This window comes from Primulina tabacum, chromosome 16 (assembly GCF_025594145.1).
Source record: "Primulina tabacum isolate GXHZ01 chromosome 16, ASM2559414v2, whole genome shotgun sequence".
Lineage (NCBI taxonomy): Eukaryota > Viridiplantae > Streptophyta > Magnoliopsida > Lamiales > Gesneriaceae > Primulina > Primulina tabacum.
In genome coordinates this window covers 4150380-4175171 of record NC_134565.1, presented here as the reverse complement: position 1 = coordinate 4175171, position 24792 = coordinate 4150380, and the positions used below count along the sequence as shown (strand labels likewise).

Below are 24792 nucleotides of genomic sequence, written 5' to 3'. Positions count from 1 at the left end.
TGCAAATGCCCCTGCTCGAATTGAAATTCCGAAGAAACAAATTGAAAATACTCATTATGTCATTAAACGCTTGAAGCGTGGAAGACAAGTCGGTTCCAAGGATAAAAATCCTCGAAAAAGAAAATTCATAGAGAAACACGATGATCACAAAATAAAGAATGATGTTCCTGAAGAAACACATGATGATCACAAAATAGAGAATGGTGTTCCTGAAGAAACACATGATGATGAAAATGTTCTGTCAGAACCACAAACTGACGAGAATCATGAAATCTCTATCAATTATATTAATACTGAAAAAATATGGAACCGAAAAGATATAGAAGAAATTGATGATATATTTTTTTATAATGTGGCAATCGACATCATAAATGATAATGAAGATCATGAACCAAAATCTTTTGGTGAATGTAAAAATCGGCAGGATTGGATAAAATGGAAAGAAGCCATCCAGGTTGAATTGGATTCGCTAAATAAACGTAATGTTTTTGGACCTATAGTCCTTATACCTGAAGGTGTAAAACCTGTTGGATACAAATGGGTTTTTATTAGAAAGCGAAATGAGAAAAATGAAATAGTAAGATATAAAGCTCGACTTGTTGCACAAGGTTTTTCTCAAAGGCCTGGAATTGATTATGAAGAAACGTATTCTCCCGTGATGGATGCAATTACGTTTCGGTATTTGATTAGCTTGGCGGTATCTGAAAATTTAGAAATGCGTCTTATGGATGTTGTTACAGCTTATTTATATGGATCACTTGATAGTAATATATATATGAAAATCCCTGAAGGATTTAAGATGCCTGAAGCACAAAGTTCAAAACCCAGAGAATGTTATTATGTGAAATTACAAAGATCATTATATGGGTTAAAGCAATTCGGTCGAATGTGGTATAATCGACTAAGTGATCACTTGATGAAAAAAGGATATGTAAATAATTCAATATGCCCTTGTGTTTTCATTAAGAAAACAACATCCGGATGCGTAATTATTGTTGTATATGTTGATGATTTAAACATCATTGGAACGAAAAAGGAAATTCAAGAAGTTGTGTCATACTTGAAGGAAGAATTTGAAATGAAAGATCTTGGAAAAACCAAGTATTGTCTGGGTTTACAAATTGAACAAAAAGAATGTGGAATGTTTGTTCACCAGACAAATTATACAGAAAAGATCCTTAAACGTTTTAATATGGATAAATCAAATCCTTTAAGTACTCCAATGGTTGTTAGATCATTAAACATAGAAAAGGATCCATTCCGTCCATGTGAAGATGATGAAGATATTCTTGGTCCAGAAGTACCATATCTAAGTGTTATCGGTGCCCTTATGTATCATACAAATTGTACAAGGCCTGATATATCTTTTGCCTTAAATTTGTTAGCAAGATTTAGCACATGTCCAACAAAGAGACACTGGAACGGAATTAAACATATATTCCGTTATCTACGAGTAACGACAGACTTGGGACTTTTATATTCAAAAGATGCTAATCCAAGTATAATTGGTTATGCTGATGCTGGATATTTATCTGATCCACACAAGGCACGTTATCAAACTGGATATGTATTTACTCGTGGAGGCACTGCAATTTCTTGGCGTTCACAGAAATAAACACTCGTAACAACTTCATCAAACCATGCCGAGATTATTGCACTACATGAAGCAAGGCGTGAATGTGTGTGCTTAAAATCAATGACCCAACATATCCAAATCTCATGCGGATTATCATTCGACGAGAAGCATGTGATACTATATGAAGATAATGCTGCATGTGTTGCTCAAATGAAAGAGGGATAATAAAAAGCGACAGAACTAAACACATTCCTCCTAAGTTCTTCGCATTCACCAAAGAGCTAGAGAAGAATAAATATATTGATGTTCGTCACATTCAATCAAGTGAAAACTCATCAGATCTCTTCACAAAGGCACTTCCTACGTCAATATTCAGAAAGCACATATATAATATTGGGATGCGCAATCTACGAAATTTGTGAAGAATTGTTCGTGTCAACATGAGGGGGAGTTTACGTGACTGCACTCTTTTTCCCTTACTATAGTTTTTATCCCGATGGGTTTTTCCTAGTAAGGTTTTTAACGAGGCAGTACAAAAACACGTAATGAAGACATCTTCGTATCATGATCATCATCACAAGGGGGAGTGTTGAAAAATAATATTTAAAATGTGTGCATTGAATATTTGAATGTTGAATATTTGAATGTTGAAAATAAGAGTTGTAAATATTGAAAATTAGTGTGTGATGATGTAGGTAATGATGTATTTTATTTTTGGATTATTTGTAAAAAAATTCTATAAATAGCCTCACCATTTGTGAAGAAATTCACAATTGAGTAGAGAAAAAATATTATAAAGTGTGTAGTTTGGTAAATTTTGAGAGTTTGAGATTTTTACTTTTTACCATAAATTTTTTCTTTTCACAACATGATTTTATTTATGATAATAAATATAATAATTTTAAAACTAACGCATTGTTATAGTAAATTTCAAATTTGGAGAAAGAATGGGTTTTTTTAGTGGGTTTTTTGTGAGACGATGTCATGTATTTTTATTTATTAGACCGGTTAATCATGCTTATATTTACGATAATAAGTAATATTTTCGGTATAAAAGTAATATTTTTTCATAACTGACCCTAATAGAAAATCTGTATCATAAAATTTACTTATAAGATCGTCTCACAAAATTTTTGTGTAGTCTTTTTCATGCATTCCTCGAAGATGTTTAGAAAAAATATATTTATATTTAAAGTGAATTTATATTATGATTGTGGAAGTGGTTGGATGAGTCTCGAACTCGATATCTATCTCGTTTTTTTCATTGTTGAGAATGTTTGTGCTAGATTTATTTAATAAGTTCAGAATTTATGTAGAAAACAAAATTAGTTTCAATTTGTTGTATGAAAGATTGAAAGTGCACTGCTTAAAGCAAGTTTTTTTAAAAAAATTAAAGGGTTTTTCTGCGAAAAAATACGAATAATACAAATGTTTATATTTTTACTATAATTTAATAAATTTATTACTTGTTTAGCTAAATAATTTGCAAAATTTTTCAGCAATTATAAATATTTTCAATAATATTAATTGTTACCGGAAATTTGTGAGTTCAATGGTGTCCTATAAATATTTATAATGATCATAAATTGAAATCGATGGCTCGTAAATGATTGCATTTCTATAGTTTTTTTCCCCCAATTTTAATGTCTGCGAAATTTTGATCAAGATAATACTTATGTGAGACGATCACATGTCTTATTTTGTGAGAGAGATCTCTTATTTGGGTTATCCATAAAAAAATATTATTTTTTATGATAAAAATATTACTTTTTATTGTGAATATCGGTAAAATTGACCCGTAGATAAAGATGCGTAAAACCATCTTACAAGAGACCTACTCTTTGACCAAATACTGATGGCTTTTTTACCAAGGTTTAATTAAAATTTTCAATTAAAAAATTGAATTCTTTGAACATGAAACAAATAGCAAAAGAATTAGACATCAAAAGAGAAATATGTCTATTTTTCCAAATTTATTTCTCAATCTACGGGTTCAGAAATACATATAACAAAGAGTTGGGGTGATCTTGGGGATGTCCTATGCTGGAGATTCTTTTGTTGCTAATATCATATCATATCATAAGATATAAGTAAAGCCATGTAAAACGACACAGAGATTAGAAAGAATACGAGTAAAACAAATACATACCAAAAAAATACAACTCTCCTATATATAAGAAAAAATTCGATGGCGAAAAATGATTCCGGAGATCTATCTCTGGTTCCTCCAACGCTTCTGTTTCGGCTAGAAGATCGCCACAGCATTTTGGAACATATGACTGAATTCGAATCATTTGTCACATTGCAAATGGAAGTAGCCAAATTAGGAACTAGAAGCTAATTGTGTTTTGCTTGTCTGAAGGAGCTGTACACTGCCACAAGGAACAATATGCTGGAATAGTACTAGCATCAATACCAAGTGAATTGAGGTTCCGTCCATACTCCTGAGCGTCATAGAAAAGCGTGCAACGAGTGAGTAGAAACACAACCAATTCAATGAACAGGGATGTTGTGAAGTTTTTTTGAGGCAGGAGATACCACCTGAATATCAAGAAATAACTGCATACATATCTTGTCTGTATCAGACACATTATGATCTGAGACATCTGAACTTGCCCCAGCTCGTCTTTGTGCACCTAAACGTATTTTTTGAAGCGAGGACTCTGTTTTTCGGGCCTGTCAACAAGTTTAATCAGGCAATGTTATTTAGACAAAAGCATATCCTATAACCTATCCTTCAATAAAAATTGAAATAGGTAGACAAGTTTCTACTCAATGAAAGCCCTATATGAGGAAGCCAGGAACTCAATAAGAACGAGTCCAATGACGCTGTGTTGAACCTCGGCAGGGTTATTCAGGATAATAGTAATAAACCTAGTTGTTTACAGCGACATAGAGAAAATGCTTGAGGTGTGCACGTGTAAAACAGAAGTATCTTCAAGTATAGTTCTTCTCATCTCTTTCCCACATACTACTCAACTACCTTCAAATAGACATCAAATTTATATTTTGTTTTGTCTGCCAAAGATAGATTGACTTGGTTTATATCACGTGCTGACTTTTAAAAGGAGTGAAAGCTTGTTCATTGGGATGTCAAAACACATCCGTCACTCAGATCCACAATTGTGATACTGGCACGAGCATCTAGATGGAATTTATTTCAATATATGACGAGGAGAAAATTTTAATCATCGAAAAATGAGGAAGAGATCCAGAACACCAAATAATCAGCATACCATATTGATGAGCTCAGCAGCTAATTCATAATATCGACGAGTGATCTCATTTGCAGCTCCATGTAAGAGTTCCTCACGAAGCTCACTGGTTAGATATGTAGCCGCTCGCTCTCCGTCCAGAAAAGCCTGCAAAAAGTAGGAAAGTTATGATAGAAAGTTTTCTATATGAAGCAGCTAAAATGGAAGCAACAGGCCAGCAGGAGTGCAAGAGATAAAGGTACAGAGAACATCAGTTATGCTTGGGATTAATTCCTCATTCATCCATAATATTAAACAGAAGTTCCAAGTCTTTTTTTTTCAAATTAGCAATTATAAGACAGCTGAAATCAATATTTTATATTATAATATTCTGGAGCTTAAAGAATAGTTGTACCTTTAGAGGGCGCAATACACCAGATACATAAGGTGAATGTCTAACAGGTAGAGGCTTGTTAGTCATCCTATATGTGGCAGTTATTCCCTTCAATTGTCGCAAGTCCTGCACAATTTGTTATAAAATCTATCAGAGTAATTCCTAATTGAGTAAGGTATTCCTGGTGGGTCTATAAAATAACTGTAAATACAATGAGAAAGTATTACAAAAATTCCTACTTAAATTTATAGCCATATAGCCTATAAACACAGGTAACATAACAAATCAATTAAAAAATAAAATTTATGCAGCCGGCTCACCTCCACAGACTTCTCAACTAGAGTTTCTACTATCAAGTTTATTACTTGAGGCTGAAGAACTCTGAGGGAGTTTCCACCGTGTAAAATACTCTGCTTCACAAGGTCAAGTACTTCAGCAGGACACAACTTCAGAAGTTCAAGAACATGCCTTAGATAGTCACCACAAACTTCCTCCACCAAGGATTTTAAATCATGAGTTATCTATGAAACAAAAATTAATCAACAAAATTGAAATAATAATCTTTGGCACACCATAAGATGGTTGCAAATTTTGCATAAGCATTCATATAGGCGACAACCAAGAACTGCCAACAAGAAAAGGGAACTAAGGGGAAAATTATTTATGGTTAAATAATAAAATAACATCAAGAAAGAAATAAATATGTCAGCATTCCATCAGGCTAACTAATTAGATGTTTACAACCCTGGAGAGGAGGTTAGAACTAAATCCATGCCTTGTAAATAGGGATGGCAATGGGGCGGGGCGAGGCGGGGCGGGAATGGTTCTAATCAGGGATTCCCCATTTAATCCTCGCGGGGATTAGGTTCTCATTGGTCTCATACCCAGTTCTATCTAATTGGCCTGAAAATACTCATCCCGACTTCGCGTATATTAAATATCCATCCTAGTCTTCACCCTTGCTTCAAATAATCTAGAAATGATAACAAGGTGGACCACATTTGTCGCCATCATCCCCGACCTAACGTGAGTTAAATCACTATCATCATCACCGCTTCAAATATCGGTTTAATTAGCCCAAAAAGTCTTCAAATTCACTTAAAGAATATTGATACAATAATCGAATTAATATTACTTAAATAATACAAACTTTTGTAATTCATGATTTTAATAATAATAAAAAAATGAAACCACATAATTATCATCAGGTGACTAGTTGAATCATGAATGATATTTGAATGTTATGAATTTGAGTTTTTTTTTTGTTAATTATTAGAAAAAGTCATTATTATTAGTAGTAATGATATTATTATCAGGAGCCTCGAGTGGGTTCTTGGATGGGGATAGCATTCTCACACTCGTCCACAATTTGTTTCGGGGAATTGAAAATCCCCAATCCCGCCCATTTCGGGTTTTCCCAGGGAAAATTGGCATCCCTACTTTTGACATATTAAAAGAAAATGGGATTTGGACTTACAGAATTCAGTGCTTAGCAAGTTCTCTATATTTTTTCTCCTCATACTATCCCTTGTGGTTTCAGGGATGTATTTACAAGGCTCGGCATCCAACAAGCGTCTCCACTTGGAATAGAGGACAAAGGATCACATTTTTACACATGTAAAATGCGTGGAATTTGCAGAGTTGATAGCCACTGATTGGGACTATATATGAGAAAAAAGTCATGGGTCTTCCCAAGGTGGCACACAGAGGCTTAGATAACAATAAGAAAATTACAACAAAATACAAATAACTATGGTCTTCATAACTATCCCAGTATGTAATAATTCGACTTTTTAGGTCTAAAAGCTCATTAAAATTTGTTTTAAAGCCCTATGTTGTCCTAGTGAGAAATAGGGTCAAGGAACAGACTAATTTTTTGCACAGAAGAATTGAATTGTAACAGAACAATGTGATACATACATAGAGGAAATCATTCGGGGCTGCAGAAATAGCCCATTCAGATCCAGTGTTAGCGCTAGTATTCCTGGCTCTGCGAGCATTTAATCCAGCTAACAACCAGCTTGAGTATCTACATCCATAACAAATTGAATTTTCCAAATTTTGAGTTAAATTCAGAAATCATTGTAACCATGAAACTTCAAGCCTCACTAGACAAAATTGCAGAGACCTTGAAAGAAGTTGCAAAAATAAACGTAGAAATTTGTCTGAGCAAGAAAGAACAAGAACATCATCCGCCCAGCACGACCTCAAGCAATCCATAAGAGAAATACTCTGCTTCAATAATAATTTTTGAGAATTTTGCTGGTTTGAGGTAGAGTTCTGAGAGGGCACAAGTGAAGTATTCATAAGTTCAGAATCCAAAGCACCAGCTATTTCCTGAAACCTGAGAAAATGAATCAGATAATCCATATGGAGCTGCACTTTTCTTTTGATCTAATTCATCACCTTCCTTAGAAATGAAAGTCCCCAGAAAAATCAGAAAAAGGAAATATGAATTGTGTTTCGTACCTCAATGAGAAATAAACCCCAGTGTTCCATTGCTTCATGAACTCTACATAGACTGCCTCTGCCCGAAGTTTAACAACTACAGACCTAGTGGGACAGTAACCTTGCACAGCAACAAAAAGTACGATGAATTAATTAAAATAACATAATGTAGCATATTAAAGTACATAATTTATCAAGTGCATCTCAAATACCTTCTAGATAAGCCAAAAAATCTAGGCTTGACTTATAATTTTCGGAGAAACTGTGTAGGCCTTCCTGGAGAGAAAGCCCCTGGTTTTCCTGTTTGGATGGCTGATAAAACAACTTTGAGGATGGAATTTGCCAGAAAGCTAAATACGTGTAGACCTGAATTTTCTGCACATGTTTAAGCAAATAAATGATCAGCCTGAAGGGGGGAAGAGAAATTCAATACCTCACGGATTGTAAGACAGAAATAGATAAGCCATAAGAAAAAATGGTAGAGTGCGATGCATACACAAACAGGGCTAAAAATCCTAGATACACAGAAGAAAAAAATTTGGACAACGAGCATTTAGGGCAGGATAAAATCTAGCAACTCAAAGATATTCATTATGACGCCGTGATACTAGCACACCCTGAATCAAGAGTGATCAACTTAACCAAGAACATATAGAATTGAAACTTAAATGAATCTTTACAGCCAAAGAATTCCTGTACAATAGCATTGTGTATGGTTTTTTTTTACGGATAGCAAGCATACCTGTAAATGATATATCCAATAAAAACATGCAATCATCTCTAATGTACTGCTTGATCCTTTCATAGTCTTTCTCAAGCTCATCTGTAGATGACACGCCAACTGCTCGATTTGATCCATGAGGGATAACTATTTGTATGAATGGAGCAACAACTGTAGAGCGAAAAATTTCTTCAGGGCTATTTGTATTATCAATAGCAGCATATGCACGTAAACAATTGTATACTGCATTTGCATCCCTGTTCTCGAGTCCATCTACAAAACAGTGTCCCAAGCTTGTATCCAGTAACAAGCTAGCATTGTGGATCCTCTTCTCCATATTCTCAATGAACGGCATATTCTGTACTGCCATCACATGAAAGGAACCAGGATAAGTATTTGACAAGCCCAGATTAGGTACTATAAATGGAAGTCAGGGATCAAAATGGTGGAACAAGATATTTAACGCCTATCATTGTCCTTTGCTTTTCAGAAGAAGAAAAAGATGTGGGAGAAACCATGGGAGGAAGGAGCAAGATAGACCTGTGCATGAGCAATATAAAACTTCAAACGATTCATTTCACTAGCAATTCTCTCCAGAAGTATGCTTTGTGTCTCCCTGAGGTTCATTCCATTTTCTACTTGTTGAAAGGATATACCATTGCTTAATTGACCCCTCTCGCCAGAATATAAATTTCCACTGGACCAATCAGCTGGAACACTGGGGAGCTCCTTTATCAATTTTTCAACCTGAACCAGTATAACTTGAAATTGATCAAACATAAATAGCAAACACCAGGGACAAACTATTCAACCGTTCAACTGCTTCTAAGGCGCACAAACAGTTGGTGAAATTTTGCAAAGGACACATATAAGGTCTGAATACTTCCTCTGCTGTAATCAATCTATTGACGCAACCAAACAGGAATATATCACGTCGGTATCATCTACCAAAAGCCAATCTCAGATAGATGCTATGGACCGAGCGACACTACAACCTACTGTTTTGCCAGCATCAACAAGAGTGTTTCAAAGGAATTATCGACGATAATGTAATTATAAACCAAAAACAAAGGTCATTTCTAGCAATTGACTTATTTAAGGTGTGAACTACGGCTTCAGCCCAAGCATCAAGAAGCAGCAGGCTAAAACAGTTCATCCCTTTGCAAACGCACGGGAACAAAACTGCAGTAGCGTGTGAATTTCAACCTAAAATGTACTTCAGAAACTCTGACCTTCGAAACAACATGAAACGTGTCCAGCAACAACTCCAACACTTCCCTCGCCTCGTTGGCTCGTGCACGCTGCTTGAGCCGGCTCTGCAGCGCCATCAACGAGCCCTCAACCTGATCCCCGGAAAGACAAAATCTTCTCCTTGATCTCGAGCAGTGGAGCCCGCATCCTCACCACTGCAGCGTCCACGTCGACGAGCTTAGTGCTGAGACTCACAAAATCCGAGTAGTCTCGATTGATGAGCTCGACGAGCTCGTGATTTAGGGCACCCAAATACGATCTCAGCTCCGATCGAAGTGTATCGAATGGAACAAATGTGCGAAGATCCGAGATGTAGGATTCCGGATCGAATTCTTGGTCGGAGAATTTGGATGGATTCAGCCATAACGGATGCGAATCCTCAATTGGATCACCGAACAAATCCGTGGCGGATTTTGGCAATGGGGAGTGCAGCAGATCTGTCGCCATTGGAGACGGTGGTTTATACTTGTTTTGTTGGATTCTACAAGTCTTCACCCCAGGTACAGAGAAGATGGACAACTCGCTGCTGCTAATTGAACACGCGACTTACGAGTATTGATCCATTTGGATTTGAAATGCGACTTTTTTATTAAAAGGAAACTATCTTCGATTTCAGGATCATGGAGATTGAAAATTAATTTTTTTTAAAAAAAAACAGAGCGAAATCGCTATTTATGGATTCTTCTTTAAAGATTTGTAGGCTTAAAATTATAAGGGACGTGGATAATTATTTAAATGAGGTGTATTCAATTCAGAATTTTGATAACTTTTAATGACTTTGATTATTTAGTATTCAACCTAAATACATGTATACTCGCTTAAAAAACATAGATAATATAAAAATTTATCCGTGGATTGTTTCAGCTAGCCATTCAATAATAAGAGAGTTTTTAACTCATTTATGTTTGACTAAAGAAATTTAAAACAACAAATCTAAAAGCTTTTAGCTCACTAATAGTGACAGGTTTTTTTACAACTTTAGTTTAGTAAAACACAATTTTTTTACAATTTATTCAGTTTCCTTCAGGAGTAATAATCACCTGATTTACAATACATTAATCATTTGACCATGATAATATATACATACACCCATATATTTATGCAATAAGACCAAGCCTGCTGAAATCTGGTAACCATGCAATGAAATATAAAAGGCTGTTAATGCATTCTGTTTTATAAGTTATAATTTCTGACGAGCTGTTAACTTATACATGGCACAAATTGAAGTTTTGTCCTCAAAACTTCAAGTCCAGCATAACATGTTCTGCTCTAGCTAATTTGTGAGGCATGTTTCCTATTCATCAAAAATATACCCTATATGACTTTGTACAAACCTACACTAGACTTTTAAATGGGTTGGTCCCACCTGATAACCACATGAACCGATCTAGGCAAGCAGTGAGTTGTGGACTCGTCCATACGCAGAGGATGCGGTTGGAGCTCAGATATGAAAATATGAGGTACTTGTTCAGAACCAAGACCAACCCAGGATGGTATTTATAGCCTGGAGAAAGTGGAATAGTTTATCAAATGTTCTGCTCCATAGTATCATCATCATGGTTTTGTTCCTGATCGTCACGACAGAAGTCACAATAATCATCAAGATTCTGCTTCAGATTTACCGAATAAACAATCATTTTTTCAAGCCATTTCAATCTCCGCTCAAAATTCAAGGTTGCCTGATGCATGATCCTGGTTTCAACTTGGGCAACCTTAGCACATGACCGAAGTAAGATGTAATAATCAGCATGAACAGCATAAATATACACTTCTTTCCTTTTCCTAACATAATGGACATAGTCTTTCCTCTTCACCTTAACCCGCGGAGGAACATAACAAAATTTGTGTTCTTCCATGTCCAACTTCAGTTGTCTTATTCGTGCATCCCTATGGGAATCTGTCAAAGGTCGATTAGCATGTCCTGAACTTTTATCATGTTGCAAAGGATCGTCCTGAGTACCTAATCCTTCGGGCCCCTGCAAACAAGGATTCTGAAATTGAAGAAATGCCTTTCTAGGAAAATAAAATGCCACCTAAGAAACACTAGGAGTTAAACAAGTCAATTTTGGATTTAACGAAAGCAGTGTATCATCCAAATATTTTTTAAATCAATCTAAGGAAAAAATCCAAGGGGGTGATAACTGGCACAGTGGAGGTGAAAAGATCTTATCAGAACTTCGAAATTTCACCAATATTCAAATAGAAATATGTTTGTGAATTTGTGGATGCAAAGATGGTGATACGAATTTAGCCAATTGTGCTTATTACTTCAACATTCTTAATGATAAGGATTGGTCTATGATATAAAATTTATATTCCAGAGCCATATGGATAATGCCAAAGATTAAAAAGTTAAAATGATTTTCTAAATTTAAAAAAAGTAAAACTCTCATACCTTGTCATTTTGATAAAGATCCCAAAACTCTTCCAACAACTTTTCTTCTTCCAGATCCTCAAATGATGGTCGCAATCCAGAAAAAACTACATCTTTGCAATACTGGAGGTACGACGACAAGTCATGGCAATATGCTGTCGACGGAAAGAAATAGTTCAACAAGCTACATTTCTCGTACACATAAACTGAAAATCAAACAATGGAATTTTTATTCAATATAATACGCAAGATATTGATAAATACCATTACCATATGCATCATCTAATTCGCTATATTTCGATTCAAGAATTTGTAGAAGCTCTATCCCATTCGATCCAGAATCTGGAATACGAAATTTGGTGAAATGAGATTTTGAATTGTTTGGAGATGATTTCTCAGCAGCATTATCCATCATATTATAATCGGACTGAGACTCGATTTCTTTATTTATTTCATCTTGAGATGCTGTACTGGGATTGGACAATCTTGATTCCCACATTCCGTAGCCATTTATGTCAAAAAGAATCCTGATTGCCACAATGAGTACAGACATGACACATACACGAGTTGGAATCCTTAACTCGTTAACTGACAGATACAACTCCGTAGGCATAGACCATTCGTATATGCGACAAGCCAGAGAAAGTATTTCTCCTGATGGCAGAGATAACTGAGAGCAATAGCGGGAAGCAATAGCATGAAAGTTCACAGAAGGTAACTCCAGACCAATTTTCAATGCAATATCAGCTGCCATTGACTCCAACTTCTGTGATGAGACAACTTGGATGGGCCTGAACATACGACTGACACTGATGGGGCATGCCTTAGAATGAGATCCAATCTGCTTTTCAATTTCACAAAAAGCGGAAAAATAAGGAAGCTTTCCTTCTAGAGTCCACTTCAATATGTCAGATGGCAGAATTGCCTCTCTAGCCACATGACAAACAAGGAAAGAGATGGCTAATGAACAAGAGATGGGTATAATGCTTCGGAGAGATCTATACCATATCATTACCACACGCTTCCCAAGGATATTAACAGGGTCTCCACGATATTTAGCACTAGGCTGAAATTCTTCTGCTTCCCCTGCATTTCCAATATTAAGAGAATGATGAAAATAAAATGATTTTGAATTCATGTCAAAGAAAACAGTGAAAGTGATCGAAAGTTTTCATTGTGACATGCCCGTACCCTAATCACCACCGCATATCTTTAAAATTCCATTTAAGTTAACAACTAACATGAAATGTAATTGACTCATGTTTCCAGTAGGACACAATGACGACGTAACAAATCCTTTCAATATATAACCGAACCATACAAGACATCCGAGTACTTCTCTCAAAACAAACCACTTTTACTCCCATTAGTAATCTTCCACACGCTTGTGATCCCAGCTTCCATGGTCTAAAATATTCTCCACTTAGGGGATGGGGACTAGGCTAAGGAGATCAATTTTTTTTTTCCAAAAGACAATTTAACTAGACCATGATCATAATGATATGCAGTCATTTTAACCTTCTGAACAATAAAGGATGGGCTATACCTTGTGTCTGACCCTCGGAATCATGAATGACCTGGTCTGCCCATTCATCAGCCATAATCCTAGTGGAAGCCAAAAACCTTAACCATATTGGCCCAGCAAGACCAACAATTAATGGGCTAGCGTTAAACTTCTCAACCAAAGCCTCGCATTGCAATTGGATCATAACCTGAAGACCTGTCAAGTATCTAGACCTAATAGTGGAATGGTAGTCGTCGTAGCTAAAATTATTTTGACACGATCCAATGTTGACAGGCTCGGTTGGGTCAAATTCATTATCCATATCATCCTCCATCACATACGGATGATGATCCCAAAACTGAGACGGTGTGCATTTTACCTGAGAGATAGGCTCAGCAGCAAGGACATGGGCTGGTCGAACTCGGCTGTGCGAGGCCGAGTAATGGTTGATAATCTGTTCTTCATCGACTCCTGTATCAAATATATCTTCTGCTTGTGAGTTACAGTAGCCACAATAGAAAAATCCATCATCAGATATCATAAAGCCAACGCTGCTGCCACACACTTGGCATGTCTGCCGTAATCTTCCTGTCATCGTATCTATGAGAATATACAGAAATTAGATGTATGGCTGACATCTTTTTGAAAAAAGGTTGAAGAACTAATTACTTTGTCACACCACATTGTGTAAAAAGGTAACAGATAATATTTTCCATGAATATAAAACATAGGGAACTTCAAACTGATTAATAAACAAAAAAAAAAAACAACGTGAAATCCGGTAAAGAAATTGATTGTGCTGAGAGACGCGATCTTTGAAAACGAAACACACCAACAACCATTCATTATTCGGTCAAACTCTGTTACATAAGCAAAAAAAAACCACTTGCACAGAAACATGATAATCAACGCAAGTACGTGGATGTGCGTCGCAGAGATCTGATATCCGGTAAACGTGGGCGGCGGCGGCGGCGGCGGCGGCGGCGGGGTTTGAGAATAGTTTTGTCGAGGGGAAGCCGAAGATTGTTGTCTTGTGAAAATCTAAGAAAAATATTGGGCCCAGAGAGTTATTAAATTAAAATAACATTTTTCCTGGGAAATTTAGCTAGATAACACTCAACGACAACGTATTTAAAAAACTAACACACACTTTTAAAATATCCATTTTACCCTTATTTTAAATATTTTCAAATCCTTTTTTTTTCTTTGAACCTAAACTAACTTTTTCTTCTTCTTCTTTTGGGCTGCTCATTTGTTCTTCTTCTTTTGAGTGATATGATAAAAACAAAGTGAGCAAATTCGTATTTTATATCATATTTACTATATTATGGTACGTTTTCATTGATAAGAAATTACGAAATTAAACATAGTGTGAAATATGGCAAAAATGACTGAGGCGCAAGAATGGCGACTGAGAACGACCGAATGGCGATTGAGTTATATAGTAAAAAATAGTAAGAAAGTTCATGTTTTATATGCTACTTAATATATTATGATATATTTTTATGTATAAGAGATTATAAGATGAAAAATAGTGTGAAATAAGCTAAAAAGCGATTGAGGGCGACCGAATGACGATTGAGTGATATGGTAAAAACAAAGTGAACAAATTCGTGTTTTATATCACATTTACTATATTATGGTACGTTTTCATGGATAAGAAATTACGAAATCAAACATAGTGTGAAATAAAGCAAAAATAACTGAGGGCGACCGAATGACCCGAATGGCGACTGAGTTATATAGTAAAAAATATTGAGCAAGTTCAAGTTTTATATCCTACTTAATATACTATAATATATTTTTATGGATAAGAGTTTATAAAATGAAAAATAATGTGAAATAAGCTAAAAAGCAATTGAGGGCGACCGAATGACGATTGATTGATGTCGTAAAAACAAAGTGAGTAAATTCGTGTTTTATATCCTATTTACTATATTATGGTATGTTTTCAAGTATAAGAAATAATGAAATTAAACATAGTGTGAAATAAGACAAAAATGACCGAGGGCGATCGAATGGCGACTAGAACGACCTAATGGCGATTGAGTTATATAGTAAAAAATAGTGAGAAAGTTCATGTTTTATATGCTACTTAATATATTATGATATATTTTTATGGACGAGAGATTATAAGATGAAAAATAGTGTGAAATAAGCTAAAAAGCGATTGAGTGCGACCGAATAATGATTGAATAATATGGTAAAAACAAAGTGAGTAAATTCGTGTTTTATATCACATTTACTATATTATGGTACGTTTTCATGGATAAGAAATTACAAAATTAAACATAGTGTGAAATAAGGCAAAAACGACTGAGGGGCACCGAATGACAACTGAGTTATATAGTAAAAAATAGTGAGCAAGTTCATGTTTTATATCTTACTTAATATATTATGATATATTTTTATAGATAAGAGATTATAAAATGAAAAATAGTGCGAAATAAGCTAAAAAGCGATTGAGGGCGACCGAATGACGATTGAGTGATAGAGTAAAAACAAAGTAAGCAAATTCGTGTTTTATATCTTATTTACTATATTATGGTATGTTCTCATGTATAAGAAATTACGAAATTAAACATATTGTGAAATAAGTCAAAAATGACTGAGGGCGACTGGGAGCGACCGAATGGCGACTGAGTTATATAGTAAAAAATAGTGAGCAAAGTTCATGTTTTATATGATACTTAATATATTATGATATATTTTTATGGATAAGAGATTATAAAATGAAAAATAGTGTGAAATAAGGTAAAAACAATATTTTCTAGTACATCATGTGGTTTTATTAGATCACTCATATATCACTCAATCACTCTTTGTATTATGATATTATTTTTATTTTTTACAATATCACTCCATTATACTATACTAAAATATACTAAATAGACCCCAAACATGAAGTTGCTCGTATTTTCTATTATAAGAATCATATATCACTCAGTCGCTCTCAGTCGCTCTTTGAATTATTTTATATCACTTTTATATTTTATACTCACGTGATTATAACATACTATAATATAGTAAATAGTCCACAGAACATCAATTCGATCACCTTTTATACATTGAATAATACAAAATATCTTCGATTCATTCATACTAAATCATTAATGTTCAATTACATTTTTTTAAAAAAAAACATCCAACCTTCCACTTCAAAAAAACAGTATTTTCTAGTACATCAAGTGGTTCTATTAGATCACTCATATATCACTCAGCTGCTCTTTGTATTATGACATTATTTTTATATTTTACACTATCACTCCATTATACTATACTAAAATAGAGTAAATAGACCCCAAACATGAAGTTGCTCGTATTTTCTATTATAAGAATCATATATCACTCAGTAGCTTTTTGAATTATTTTACGCCACTTTTATATTTTATACTCACACGATTATAATATACTATAATATAGTAAATAGTCCACAAAACATTAACTTGATCACCTTTATACATTGAATAGTACAAAATATCTTCGATTCATTCATACTAAATCATTAATGTTCAATTACATTTTAAAAAAATACATCCAACCATCCACTTTCAAAAAACAATATTTTTTAGCAAAAGTACAAAATAAGCAATAAAGATGTCATAAAAATTAAATGATTTAACATATAATCGGATGACATAACATATCAAAGTGGGCGACTGAAAACAGAATTAAGCGACTGAACCCATAATGTTTGGGCGACCGAACAATTAAGAATGAAATATATGAAAAATTATATTTACAATATATATATTGTAATAAAAACCGGTAAATCGATAAAAAAATTGAGATGACATTAGAACTTACACCTGATTTAAAATCTTTGACAATGTTGAGAAAAATTGAAACTTTTTTTAGGAAAACAAATGACTACAATATTCTCTTGCTTAATGTAGAGGAAGAAAAAAATTGAAAAGAAGACCAATGCGTGAAGGATGAAGAAAAGAAGAATCGTTGTGAGAATGATGAGAATAATGGAGAGAACAAGAACCCATTTCCTTTCTCCCCTTTTTGTTTTGTATTGTATGCTTCTTTTGTTTTTTAATTAATTAATTATTATTTTTAAGTGGATGTTATTTATCAAATTTTGAATTTTAAAAGGTTAATATTTAAAATTAAAATTTGCTTAGGGTTAGATTTTAAAGTGGCCCTTTTTTCCTTGTGAAAATTTAATTAAAAATTCACTCCAAAAAATTTTTAATTAACATTTTTAATATTTGCAGTCGTTCATAAAAATTGAGGGCCAATAAACATATATATAAAATATAAATATTAATTTTTTATAACTTTAATTAATATATTAATATTAATCGACGTCTCATGATAATGCATTGACACATTAAATTTTTGGTTTTAGATAATATTTGTGTGAAATTCTAGATATTATATTAAAATATAAAATTTTTAAAATATTTTATAATTTTTTTTATGTGAGAGATGATATAATTATTTAAAAATATAGATAAAAATAATTAATTATTGATAAGATCAGGGGCGTTTTATAGTATTGGGTTAATATTTTTTATATACGAATCTTGATAATAAAAATAGTTTTATAACTTTAATATATTAATATTATAAATATATTAATATAAACATTCTCCAAATTTAATAGAAAATATTATATTATAGTATAATAATTTTATTGTGTTTTGAAAAAAAGTTACAAGAAAATTGGATAGGTGGATAAATAACATGGCAAAAATTTGTGTCTGACGGTCTCACGGGTCGTATTTTGTAAGACGAATATCTTATTTGGGTCATCCATGAAAAAATATTACTTTTTATGCTAAGAATGTATTTTTTATTGTGGATATTGATATGATTGACCCGTCTCGCAGATAAAGATTCGTGAGACCGTCTCACAAGAGACATACTCAAATAACATATCCTTAATGTTTTTAGTCGCTTAAAGAATTAATTTAATATTTTATTTCATAAAATATAGTTTAATTTTATTTACTTCGCATATAATAATATAATCCTATTTTTATTTATCACAAAACAAATAATTATAGATTTTATCTATATTTAAAAACAATTTTTTTATAATTTGAGATATACAAAAAATTTAAAGACCTGAATATATAATAAAGTAATCAATAAAAATAAATGTATATTAATATATAACTATTGCAATATTTTTACAGACATTCTTAAACTTTTGAGAGGAGATTATTGTAATATTTTTGTAGACATTCTTTCACTTGTTTACTTGGTTGAGACTGAATTTAAACAAGAATTTTCTTTCTGTTATTTCTTGAATTTTTACACTATCGGGCCTAATATTTTTTTAATATAGTAGATAAGTTAACATGCTAAAATCGAATTTAGAATAAGAGAAATCTGAAAATTTTCAATGAAACTGCTCAAATACTCACCAATTACCAAACCTTTTCAATTGGGATATTTTCCTTTTTTGGACATTAGATATAGGGTATGTATCTTGTGAGACGGTCTCACGAATCTTTATCTGTGAGACGGGTCAACCATACTTGATATTCACAATAAAAATTAATGCTCTTAGCATAAAAAATAGTATTTTTTCATGGATGACCTAAATAAGATATTCGTCTCACAAAATACGACCCGTGAGACCGTCTCACACAAACTTTTGCCTTATATATATCCAACTTGCCAGAAAAACAAATGCATTGCACCATTTTTAAGGATTGTTTCTTGAGTCGTTATAAATTCATTTAAATTTAAGATATCTCCAAACTTTTATATATAGTATAACATATAATATGTTGTCAAATTAAAACTTGAAATTTTGTTTTTTTCGTTCACAAGCTACGTCGATTTAACTTAAGCTAAATTAATAAATGCGAATTACTGAAATGAATTAAGAAAACTATCGCTGAAATAATATCAAATGTGTTGATCAACTACGCTTATACAAGTTGAAACAAACAGATAATTCGAAGTGTCCAACTATTTTGATCTGAAGAGCATCTACACTAGCTTGAAGTAAACAAAGTTGTCCACAATTACTCTGTAACAAAACAGATCAGCTTGCAGACTGATCTGACTACATTATCCGAAGACACCGACAGTTATCTCCGAGTATATTTCAAAGAATTATCAGCAAAGACAAAATAAAAGATATGTTTATTATCCTTTTTATCTATTGTCCAATAAATTTGAATTGGACGTTAATATTTTCGGAAACACGATAAGGACATGTGACACTCTCTGGTTAATTGTCGTCTACCCAATATATCTGTGAGTACCGTCTTTTTTTTTTATTAATGTTGGGAACAAACACCTATTAAAGAGAATGCATCAAGAATGAAGAAGACTAATGCAACATCTATGAGCTTCATCATACATTCTCAATTTATACAACATTTCTCAAAAAGATTTATATGTTTTTGCACATGCACAAAGTTATATCAAATCAATTAAAGATCATATTGTGCACTTTGTATTCTCACTTATCTTTTGTTTACACGAGTTTCATTGTATTTTGAGAATCATTGTAACTATCAGAAGTATGTTTCTTAACATATCAAGTTAAGGAAAGAGTTACTAAGTGTTTCAGTTTATTACGATTGGTGAATCGAGCTGAAGTGAATTTGTACAAAGAGTTGTACCGATCAAATCTTTTTATTAATCTTTCTGAAAACAGAAGAAAGAGAGACACATAAGCTTATTCTTCAAACTTCCACAAACAAATTTTTGTCTCCCTTCTTGTATGTCATTATTTGTGATGTTGACTCATTAACTTGAATTGATCTGATGTACTATCATATATCTTATTCACTTATCATGAATGAAAATCCTAGCTTACAAAGACATCAAAGATTCTCCGCGGGGTAGATAGAAAAATTCTTAGAAAATCTTGGACTAAGAAACATAAAGCAACATCTAATATATAAGGTCTCCAGAAGGGAAATAACACTCCAATGAAACTTACGAGAAACCAGATGAAGATGCAATTAATTATTTCTGAAGAAATTAAGTAGGGACTGCAAAAACTCCAGATAGAAGTAGCACAAACAATGTCATATATTCACATCGGAGCAATTCAGATTATGATAAAATCTACTTTTAAAGAAGAGAAAGATTTACCTATTGACGTTGTTATATGTGATAAATAAATAGGTAATCTTCAAAATTCGATATTGGAAACAATATTAGAGAATCTATATGTAGGAAAAATTGTAGTAGTAATTTATCCAAAAATTGCTTACAATATGACAGATTGAGATTTTAGTCGAGTTTTGACGTTATATCAAAATTTCAAAAAAAAGATATTGATGAAAGATTATAAAAGACCATATTCTATTAACTCTAAAATTTCATATACTCTATATGTTGGATGCAATAATTGTCTCTGCTTGGTAGAGCGATTGAATCGTGGTGCTTGAGCTGCTGTGTAGTTTAAAAGATTTGAGTTGCACCTTTACCACCAGCTATAGCTTTTGGTAAAGCGGTAAGCACTCGGTCCTACAATTGGTATCAGAGTCAAGGTCACGAGTTCGATTCCTATTGATTGCAAGGAGTGCAATTATTGGGAGGGAGAATGTTAGGTGCAATAATTGTCCCTGCTTGGTAGAGCGATCGAATCATGGTGCTTGAGCTGCTGTGCGGTTTAAAAAATTTGAGTTGCACCATTACCACCAGCTATAGCTTTTGGTAAAGCGGTAAGCACTCGGTCCTACACTGTCTATTACACATCATTCGGAATTTTTTTTATTATTATAAACGAGTTTATTGAAATACTAGAAATATTTGGAAAAATTGCTCAGATAATTTATCCAAGAAAAATTGCTCAGATAATTTATCCAGGAAAAATCGAGTTTCCATTAATATATTGGAAATATATATACAGTTCAAAGACAATCATATTCTACAAAAAAATAAAATTTTTAGAGTTGATTCAAGAAGATAGAATAACAAGTCATAGATAGGAAAAAACACGTGTCCAGGAAGCCCAACGGTACTGAAAAATTTTACGACGATAAGAAAACTTAGATGTCTCGAATGGTGAAGATAAGTAGAAATGATATTTGATATTACAAGACAAAAAAAATAATTTTCTTGTAATATTATATATTATCTGGTACCACCTATAATAGGAAATATCGCTTAATTCAAAGTTCATGTCAAAGGAATCTCTAGAGAAAAACCAAACCAATTGGTTCATATGTTAGAGTTTTTCGAGGAACACAGACCTCAGAAACGTCTAGAGAATGGAATGAAATTTATGTCATATGATAGAATGTGAAAAATCTAACAACGAGGGTATTCTCGATAGACATCCCATACAAAAGTTATACGAACAATATAAGACATAATATTTTACTGCTTATATTTATTCAGATGCTGAAATCTGTACAAGAAAAAAAGATGAGTTTTTCCAAAAAAAAATGGAAGAAAATTACCTCATATTACTGAACGAGATTTCTTCAAGAGAATCTTATATAAATGGATTAAGATGTCAGAAATATTAATCGTATGTGCTGGACAAACACCTTGGTACAAGGTGAAAACACCACTGATTTATTTTCATGATACATGAACATACATTTTGCTAGGAAATAATTTACTGCAACTGCTTAAATCCTATACACAATAAAATAAGACTAAATATTAGTGCTCACAACATCATGTGATCACAAAGTCATAGACCGGAGACTAAGAAATGCATTTTACATAAAATTGCCAAAACAGTTTTGCAACAAGCATGATGTTGACGAAAAACTTCTGAACCCAAAAATGAAGGATTCTAGATAGTATGGAGAAATAATTGTACAATTAAGAGCAGATTAAGACCTCCAACCAGAAGAAAAAGAATACTACAAAATATATCTACATCATAAAAATGTAGAGTTTGAATTAAAAGTATCCATAGAAGATGTCAAGAAAATTATCAAAGAAAATTACAATAAAGATCTATTGATATTGTGCGACATGAATTAACTCCAAGCCAACCTTAAAATTAAGAAAGATAAGGAATATGAGTTCATCAAATGTAAACATATCTCAATGAACATATTAAATCAAAAAGATGTGCAAATTATTATCAAGGAACATATAAAACTTTGTTTTAATCAAAGCAGAAATATCATCATATATCAATCCGTGTTTTCTGGTTATGAATCATTGTGAAATAAAAAGGAAAAACCCCATATTAGTTAATTATCAAGAAATTAATAATATTATATAGTTTTATGTGGTATTTTATATTCAGTAGAGAACATTTAATCAGTTGTACACACAACGTCAAAATATTTTCTAAATTCGATTGTAAGTTCGGATTCTATCAAATTCGAAGAAATGAAAAAAACAAAAAATTCACAGTCTTATCCACACCATAATGTCAATATAATTGGGAATTATTGTCAATAAGATTGGCTTTTTCACCCCAGATTTTTCAAAAAAATATGGATATTATATTTAAAGATTATTTTAAATTGATGATACTTTAATAAATCTAAAAATATGGATGAAGATATTAAATATTTAGAGATTTTCTCTAAGGCGTATAGAAAAGAATAACTAGTTTTATTGAAAAAAAGACAATCATCATAACAATAAAAATTGAATTTTCTCGGAACATAAATCGATTAGTCGGGAATAATTTTTGCAATAACACATCATGAAAAATGTGCATAGTTTTTCAGAAAACTTAAATACAAGAAACAAATTCAAAGTGTTTTAGGAGTTAACGTTGCTGGAATGTTCAAAGTTTTTAGGAGATTTGCAAAAATCTTATGAAAATAGTTATTCTTCAAGATGAAGATAATTTATATTATATACACATGTAATTGATCATTGTTGGGCAGCGGTTCTTACAAAGCTCACACAAGATGAAAAGGAATCATGCATGTATGCATTGGACTATTATCAGATGCAGAAACAGTAAGATGACATATCAACGAAAAGAAATTTTACAAAGTAAAAAGTGTTTTTGAAATGAAAATTATTTTTACTTGCAAAAATTTTACCTTAAAGGTTGATAATGCATAAGTAAAATCTTTCTTGAAAATAAAAGTGAGCTTAAACCCGAGAAAGCTAGATTATTAAATAACATGCTTTATGTAAAAAATTTATTTTTGACATTGTTATAATAAAATCTCATGAAAATATTATTGTAGATTTCGTAACAAGATATGGACAACGCTAATGTCAATGTCATCATGAAAATCTAGAGACATTTGAGAGAACACCTTAAAATACTTTAAACCGAGTTCAATAAGCTTGCCTTAAATGCAGAAGTTGCCTGTCAACTAGTTGATAAGAGCATTGTCTCTAATTGAATAACATATTGCTTACAAGCTTCAAAAGTCAATCCTCCATGTTGGGGATCGATGAAGAGTTTAGAGAGGGGTGAATAAACTCTTTCCTTTACTGATAGATTTTGCAAATGGTGCTAAAATCCTGTTAGAGATTGTAGCTTTTCTTGTTCAAGGTTACGTCCAGCAGATCACAATAATAAGTGCGGAAACAATCCGATGGAGTAGGGTGAAAACAGTAATAACAGTAGGGAGTAGAACAGTAGTTCTTTCTGGAAGTTCGAAGATAAAGTCTTCTACGTCTCTCCTTCTTCTGTTTCCAGAAGGTATCACTAAAAGACTTTGGATTTTACAGTACAACACTTGTACACACCCACTTCAGCAGGGCTTATCTTTTGCCTACTGAAACTCTTAGTAACTCAACACTATGATTCAATATGACAAGGTTCTGGAAAAAACTCTTTTTCAGTTTACAGACTCTTCTTCAAAAGAATATCGTAAGGGGTTTTACTAGAAGAGATTAAGAAACATCAGTACAAAATGATCTCCAAAGATCAGATATAAGATATTAAGCGTGTACTACTTTTCTGCAAGTTGAGCTTGGAAGATAACGATTTGTTCGTGGTTGCTCAATGTAACGTTGGATAGATAATAAAGTTAATCAGCGTTGTTCTTCAAATGGGTTTGATTCATATATATAGATAACTTGAATCCAACGTCTATAATCAAAACGGCTTCTTTGACTTCTGATGAAATCAGCTTTATTACCTGAAAAGGGTCCTGCAGAAAAGCTTCAGAGCAATCAGTATTGTTTCATACCAAAACTGGTAAGATGTAATAAATAACTTCATACAGCATTAATGGTGCAATTAATACTAGTACTCGATAAAGTAACGGTAACATTTAAGACTTGTTTCGTTAGCACAGAAGACGTTAAGTTACTCTAATTTTATACTGAGTTCTGCTTCTGGTTTTCTAAGTTCTGAAGACTACTGCTTTTATATTGCCTACTAACTTTAACTAACAACCTGCTGGTTTTGATTTTTATCGCCACAATTAAGTTAAGTCTAACACTCCAGGCTATTG

General features: G+C 32.9%; 2 protein-coding genes across 2 annotated transcripts; both read right to left on the bottom strand.

Moving 5' to 3' along the window:
* Positions 1–3530: 3530 nt before the first annotated feature.
* Positions 3531–10138, bottom strand: LOC142528768 (conserved oligomeric Golgi complex subunit 2-like). The gene is given in 14 exon segments (XM_075633926.1): positions 3531–4020; positions 4118–4252; positions 4813–4938; positions 5186–5290; positions 5485–5685; positions 7085–7193; positions 7293–7508; positions 7634–7733; positions 7825–7864; positions 7866–7987; positions 8355–8691; positions 8874–9080; positions 9566–9676; positions 9678–10138. Coding segments are annotated over 14 exon segments (2277 nt in total). The 5' UTR covers positions 10032–10138; the 3' UTR covers positions 3531–3906.
* Positions 10139–10725: 587 nt separating this feature from the next.
* LOC142528929 (TATA box-binding protein-associated factor RNA polymerase I subunit B) lies at positions 10726–14524 on the bottom strand. Its single transcript, XM_075634220.1, has 5 exons — positions 14381–14524; positions 13505–14062; positions 12229–13044; positions 11980–12113; positions 10726–11560 (listed from the first exon to the last, which is right to left on the bottom strand). Exons 2-5 carry the CDS (start codon positions 14055–14057, stop codon positions 11111–11113), a joined length of 1953 nt encoding a protein of 650 aa, XP_075490335.1. The 5' UTR covers positions 14058–14062; positions 14381–14524; the 3' UTR covers positions 10726–11110.
* Positions 14525–24792: the final 10268 nt, after the last annotated feature.

What these genes read in the sequence shown, in the direction of transcription:
- LOC142528929 (XM_075634220.1), bottom strand. Translation starts at nt 14,057, where the DNA reads ATGACAGGAAGATTACGGCAGACATGCCAAGTGTGTGGCAGCAGCGTT. An exon ending in TTCCGAGGGTCAGACACAAG is followed by an intron (nt 13,045 to 13,504) that starts GTATAGCCCATC and finishes TTGGAAATGCAG; the next exon opens with GGGAAGCAGAAGAATTTCAG. An exon ending in ATCTTTATCAAAATGACAAG is followed by an intron (nt 11,561 to 11,979) that starts GTATGAGAGTTT and finishes CCTTGTTTGCAG; the next exon opens with GGGCCCGAAGGATTAGGTAC.